The following is a 6822-nucleotide window of genomic DNA, read 5'->3' as shown; positions in this document are numbered from 1 at the left end:
AAGTTCTCAGAATGTGAAATGATACCGCCGTCTGCATGAGAGCTGGTCTTCCTTGCACTGCCAATTAGGACACATAGCATGTGTTGCACATATGTTCTTGCATGTACAACATGAAAATTTTTCAGGCCTTCCTGCTGATGTACAAGAGGTTCATGTGACCCATGTTCTGAAAAACTTTGGTTACATCGACAGCCCATTAGTAGATATGTTAAAGGCAGAATGTAGTACAGAGACAAACAATTCGGCCGAACCAAGCAATAAAAGCCCCGTTAACGAACGAGAATGCATCTCGTTGTATGACTGGGAATTATCTAGGCCCAAATTTCTGAGCTATGCATGCAGCCTGACTGCAAGTGGGATTGTGCTCAAGGAATTGGCCTTCCTCGACAAAATAACGCAAGCAGAAAGGACTTTCTACCATGAGAAGGTATCAGTCAGTAAAGGAGATATTTCCGTGATCTGTGCGGAAACAGGGGTAGACCGGACCTTGTGGTTGAAAGCACGTGAATTTCGAGTAACAGGAACAAAGGTACACATTGATAGCGACATGCGTCTCCCAATCAGTATTATGCGTTCAGCATTCAGTACACCACTGTAGCAGATTTAGGTTTTAACGAATTTGCTTACACATTGTCGTTTTACACGCATGCTACTTGTACTTATGCCTCAGTAAAGCACACACTTGCCGACATCTTGCAGAGCCACCGAATACTAAGGTGCCGCTGCTCTCCTTCGGAACTAGCGGTCAAGATGGTCAATACCTTGCCTGTGCGAACAACAGCCATGGCATATGGCATAGCCATGGAGCCGGTGGCAAGACGGAATTTTGAGGCCGTCGAGAGTGTGGAGATCACACAACTCGGCCTTGTGATAAATCAAGACGACCCATGGTTGGCTTGCTCTCCAGACGGAATATTAAGGTAGGGTGATCTGGAGTTATGCATGTGCACCGAGGCCTAAGTTAAACTACAGCAGCTTGTTTCCTTTTTTTTCTTGATAAAATTATGTGTGGCTGATTTTTTCCGTGGTACCCAAATGTTTTCTCGTCTTTATCTCCTTGCTCAATTGGCCTGTTCTCTTCTTCAGGGACGGAGCTGGCAATGTCTGCCTCCTCGAGATTAAGTGCCCATATAGCAAGAGAAAAGGCAGCATTCTGAATCCCCCACTTCTACCATACCTTGAAAATGGCCCTACCTACACACTGAAGAGGAGTCACCAATATTACACCCAGGTTCAAGTGTCCCTCTACGTTCTTGGGCTGAAGAAGGGCATACTCTTTGTGTATGCTGAGAAAGATTACCTTATTTTGGCAGTTCCTCGGGACGATGACTTTCTGGAACACTCCATCCCGCGATTGTGGGAATTTTACTTTTTAAACCTGCTTCCAGCCTTGGTAGCTGCATACAGCCCATAACTTATACCGGTGGACAATGCAACCTGGTTTCAAACAGTCACTCATGAGCAGCATCCTTAGTAGAGGTCATGGAATTCCACAGTGGCAGTTTGTGATGTAGTTATGTGTATTTCTTTTGAAAATAGACTTACTTCCATTTTGCTATGTGTGTGGTTACTACATTTGCAACGGCAGCAAAGACAATGACATTTGAGTATAATTTACTCATCATATGCAGTACAATCTGGGTACAGACAACACCGCCTCTGGAAAAATTGAACACATTTTTATGAAAAGTAGCAGGCACGGATGAGCAAGGCACATTAACGGCAGTTGAAATAGATGGTCTACTCAGTTGCACAGAACACACAAAGCATAAAAGCATACTAATGTGCTTCAGATACCAAGATGCGGACAAGCTCCCATGGCCGAGAGGGGTAGCGCGCTAACCGACCGTGTGGAGACTGCGAGGTGGTCTGGGTTAGAGTCCTGACGCCTGCTGTGCTGCTTTGCATTTTTCCTGGGTTTCCCCGAGACATTCTTAGACGTTAACATGCACACTAACCCCCTTGTGCCGCACTCCTTCCTGCTGTCCATCTGTTTGCCTCTGTACACCTCTCATAACCACATCATGGTGCTGCCACACAATTAAAATGCCGAAAGGAAAGCTAATTACAATAACTGCTGTATTCACTTCATGTATGATTTGTGGCTGCTACATCACTGTGTGTCATCGACAGTAGGCTGCACTTTTCGAAATATTCCAGGCCTGAGGTTAGTTAGCACACATACTATGTGCATAATTTTGTCCATGTACATGGCAAGTTCTTGGGGAATTCTTGTATTTAAAATATCAAATATGCGTAGCCTCTGTATGACTCTTTCCACGTGGATTCGTACAGATGCAGTATCGTAGGTGGCATCTGCTTCTGCCTCAGTGAACTGCGGCTTGGTTGCAAAAGGAGGCATAACTAGTGTAGCTCCTTGCTGTCCAACACCTGTTCGGATTCCGGGAAAGCCTTTGTCAGCGAGTACAAGGTCTCCTGGTTCCAACAGTGGCAACACACCAGCTTCAACTGTGACGCTAGTGTCGTTGGCCCTCCCTCCGAATCCTGGGGAGAGGAAGGTGACCAGGCCATTCGGTGCTATTCCTACCAGGTACTTGATTGTGTATGTCCCTTTATAGTGGGAGTACCACATATTTTGTGCCTCCACACCTGGTGGTGTTTCAGCCTTCAGTTCAGTACAATCAATGATGACCCTGCAGTTTGGGTACAGCAGTGAAATACTAGGCGGCATAGTTGCTCGTATAGCAGCCCTGCTAGGCCAGAACAGCCACGACCTCGTTGCCGCACACAGCTTCAGAAGGATGGACTTAAATATTTTCGCTGCTGTGGTGCGGTGAATGCCGAAAAGTGACGCCAAACAGGAAAATGGCAGGCCGTGCTTCATCTTCATTAGAAAGAGTATGAGTTTGTCATTGATGTCAAGTTCACGAGGGTGGCGGCATCTGTCTGGAAGCAGGCTCCGTAGGATGGCCAGGATCTGAAGAACAGATATAGCACAGGATGTCTAAAGGAAGTGGGCTATTTGACTTTTTTATAACACTTGCACACAACACTTACCACGAGCGTCACGCCTGTAAGGTCCAGTAGCCGCTGTTCATCATCTACGATAGACTTGTAGCCACCGAAATACACTTCCTTGTAGATGGTCCCGGTGCCCTTCGTCCCGTACTGCACACCTGGGCACGCAGTCCCCACGTCCACTGTTGGCACGCTCTCAATTTGAGTGGCAGTACCGTCTCCATCCTTCTCACAGCAGAAGAACAGAAGCTTTGAGGTTTCTACTGAGTCCTCTGTCATTGTGGAAGCCTGTTGATACATAACACCATTTCAGTAACCATTATTGTGCAACAAGGTTAGTGCTGGAGAAATATATTGTTGTACCTCCACAAGAAATGGCTCATTATCTGCCTGAGTGACTGGGTCACAGTGGTGCACTTCATCTATTGCAGAAGAATGTTCGGTACAGACAGTTTCTTCATCAACTGCATTCAGCAGGTCATCAAAGGACTGGGGTCGGTGGTCTCCCTCCGTCGTTTCGATCTGCTCGAGGGGAGGCAAGAAATGAGCCCTAAAATCAGTATCTTTTCTGCCAGGGCTTAATTCGCCTTCGTAAAAAAAAAAAAAAATATATCTGCAGCGCATAGCACAACTCAACAAAAATATCGATCATTGTGGTGAACCGACACCAGAGTATGAACACAACGAACGAAATAGCCGCCGATACCTTTCGTAGCGTGAAGCAGCGAAACTGGACCTCTTCCTGTACACACTGGGGAAAATCGACGGATTGTAGGCAGGATGTCTTTCCTCGTCGGACTTTGCGTTCCCGATGAAATGTTTGCTGCATATCCGTGTATTCTTGCTTGGCTCCCAGGGCTTACCGGATACGCTACGAGACCCCCAAGTCTGTTAGCTAAGCAGACAAAACGAAAGAAAGTAATATACTCACGTTTGCCGGCGAACAAGCTGGATCCATGTGGCGCGTCGCTTCTTTTCGTAACTTTTCCAGGGAAAACAATAAAATTTCACCCCAGGCGAGTTACTGTAAGTCGCATTGCACCCCACCACGCAGCAGTTGACGTTGCTAGGCATTTAGGTGTTAAGCTTTACGTGCAAGTGCACGGAAAACCACGGAAAACTACTTGCTTACTGGCTGCTTACAGGCGCTAGTTCTCCCGCTTCTCCTACTGCCGGCGTCGGCCGTTCCGCAAGGTGGCGCTTCGTTGGAGGAGAAACACGTTGGCTCGGTCCCTATGACTGCGTGCACATTCTTTTCTTCTCTGGAAGCTCTGTGGCAAACATATCCCAGTTAACAACGAAATGTAGAATCAACGTTGAAATAACATTGCAAATCTACAACACCATCGTAGAATCTTCGATAGCGTGCAGCGTAGATTCTACGTAGAAAATGTCCGGTCAAAAACACGTAGAGCCTACTATAATTTTATAACGCTATTTCTACGTTGACTGTTGTTTTTTCTACGTTGATAGAACGTTCACAAAATGTTGTGAATTGCTGTTTATTCTACGTTGTCTATTGCTACCTCTTCCTACTATGCTACTCCGCTTCTGCTGGGGCAAAAGCGCAGGTATCCCCAAACCTAACTGTGTCCAAATACAATAGTACAAATGTTGGATTGGATTGAGGTTTTACTGGCGCATGAGCAACTAAGGTACAAATGTGTAATAGTGAATATTCAATAAGATAATGAGGGGCATGACCGTTTACGTGCTTGTTTATTAATGAAGTAATGAAACATGTACAAAAAAGATAATCAGTGGTAATGATCATAATAATAATAATCACATATGGATGGTCGCTACGCCTCTTCGCCATGGTCATCTCTGAAAGATAACCAATAACATAGGTCATTCCATCTAGTGGGATAGCAGCTCAAACACTACCATAAATAGACGTCAAAAACAGACACTCTACAACCACTGAGAACACGTGCATGACACCTACCGCAGCATCTTTCGGAGTATAGATGGTGTGATGCGGAAGAAGCCTACTGGCATGTCCAAGCGATGTCTTCGTCTTCTGGTTCATGCCCTGCTCTTCATTGTTGTAGAGAGACACCAGGTCCTTTAAACATGCTTGACGCTGTCTATCGATGTGACGAAATCACATGCAGTTCAAGCTCTCTGACAACTGTAACAGAACCTATTAGTTCATACAAAACTACAAACAGGGACACTAGCTCACACAACAACCAGACTAGCGGTTATATAAAAAAAAAAAAACGAACCTTGGAGAGGCACCGCAGTCAGATGTGGAAAGGTAACTCATTTCCTTTGCAGCCAATCTTATCTGTACTATCAGACTGCTCATAGAATAGACCACCGCTGCTTTCACCACTCCCAGTTCAAGATATCACGAGCACCTATAAAATAGTGCATCAATCGAAGAGATGTGAACAAAGATATCTGCATTTTGCAACTTGTAACATCTGGATTAACTGCGCTACGTACTGTTTGAACGTGCGGCTTCAACAATTGAGTAAATCTCCGTTGCAAACTGATGTCGACACTGAGAAGGCAGTTACAGCAGCCATAAACCAGACAGCATTAAACTTTACCCCAGTAGGATATCATCAGAACATATTTAATAAACATTCGGATACACCAAACTACATATCACACACGCACACCACACACAGTCCCACAGTTCGCGTAAATTTGTCAGTGGTACGCAACCAGATTCTGCAGGTACAGAAAACGACACAAAGCTGTTTACTTCGAATACTAAACTGTTATGCACCACACTTCTACCTAGAGCCGTCGCGAGGGGGGGGGGGGGGAGCGAGAGGGAGGGCCGCCCCGGGTGCCCTCGCCTGAGAGGGTGCCGAACGGCAGGATTTGGAAGGTTGGTTGGACAAGACAAAGCGGGAATGCAGAAAATTTGAATTCACGATCTCGGCAGCGCAAACAGGTGTTTCATTTCTTTGTTTATAGGGCTTCTGACGGCAGTGGGAGAAGGGGGGGGGGCTTCAGATTTACCCTGCCCTGGGCGCAAACTTGTCTCGCTGCGGCTCTGCTTTTACCACATGTGATCGTTGAGAAAACAAGAACGCATATATCTTAAGTGAGGCAAAATGAAGAAAGAAAACTAACCTGTGAAACTTGAAGGGCGGAGAACAAAGGAACGCTGCCTCTCGCACACTACGGCATTCGCTGCTACGCTCAACATAGTTGTTCACCGCATTGGCCAGTACTGCCTGGATGCTCCAGAGATTGCGGTACAAAATACGCATGATGCTGACGTTCCCAAGACCTTTCCCTGTGACAAAATGAATGTCCATCCTATCGAACTGCCACGACGACGCGCCACGCCACTCGCCAGCCTCGAATATTTGAAACGGAGAACGTTGGACAATGTCGATGGCGATGAGGCAGACGTAGTTGCGCTCGGCTCGCGCTTGTTGGGAAATTGTTTTCTTGTTATATCCCTCAACCTCCGTGACCGATCATTATAATGGCGTGGAAAAGGTAAAATATGTTTTTTTTTGTCTTTGTTTACTGAATACGCGCGATTCGTGATGAGTCGTTTACAAATATGGGTAAAAAAGTCTAATGCTATGAGGGTATAAAATAAATAAATATTATTAGTAATGGCAACATGAGTGATATAAATACCACGTCATACGGGCCTTACTCTACACGCGAACGGCACAATGGAACTTAAAAATAAAATACAGTGGGAAACAATTGGGTGCGCACTGAAGAAGCAACGGGTTTCCATTCGTGATAAAGGTTGACAATATGTTGAAGGTACAATGTAGAACCAACGCAACTATTTGCTGCGTATAACTACAGTTGATTCTCTCATGAAAAAATGTTTTTCGTTACGTTCACAATCCA

General features: G+C 45.6%; 1 protein-coding gene across 1 annotated transcript; it reads right to left on the bottom strand.

Annotated features, from left to right (window-relative positions):
* Positions 1 to 2029: 2029 nt before the first annotated feature.
* LOC135382911 (uncharacterized) lies at positions 2030 to 6263 on the bottom strand. Its single transcript, XM_064612612.1, has 5 exons — positions 6076 to 6263; positions 4928 to 5069; positions 3343 to 3501; positions 3019 to 3267; positions 2030 to 2938 (listed from the first exon to the last, which is right to left on the bottom strand). The coding sequence occupies exons 1-5, from the start codon at positions 6261 to 6263 to the stop codon at positions 2114 to 2116; spliced, it is 1563 nt and encodes a 520-aa protein (XP_064468682.1). The 3' UTR covers positions 2030 to 2113.
* Between the last annotated feature and the right edge of the window lie 559 nt (positions 6264 to 6822).

The sequence above is a fragment of the Ornithodoros turicata genome, chromosome 1 (genome assembly GCF_037126465.1).
Source record: "Ornithodoros turicata isolate Travis chromosome 1, ASM3712646v1, whole genome shotgun sequence".
Lineage (NCBI taxonomy): Eukaryota > Metazoa > Arthropoda > Arachnida > Ixodida > Argasidae > Ornithodoros > Ornithodoros turicata.
The sequence above is the reverse complement of the archived record's forward strand: the minus strand, read 5'-3'. Positions and strand labels throughout refer to the sequence as shown.

What these genes read in the sequence shown, in the direction of transcription:
- LOC135382911 (XM_064612612.1), bottom strand. Translation starts at nt 6,263, where the DNA reads ATGGACATTCATTTTGTCACAGGGAAAGGTCTTGGGAACGTCAGCATC. An exon ending in CCGCCCTTCAAGTTTCACAG is followed by an intron (nt 5,070 to 6,075) that starts GTTAGTTTTCTT and finishes TCACATCGATAG; the next exon opens with ACAGCGTCAAGCATGTTTAA. An exon ending in TTACAGGCGTGACGCTCGTG is followed by an intron (nt 2,939 to 3,018) that starts GTAAGTGTTGTG and finishes TCTGTTCTTCAG; the next exon opens with ATCCTGGCCATCCTACGGAG.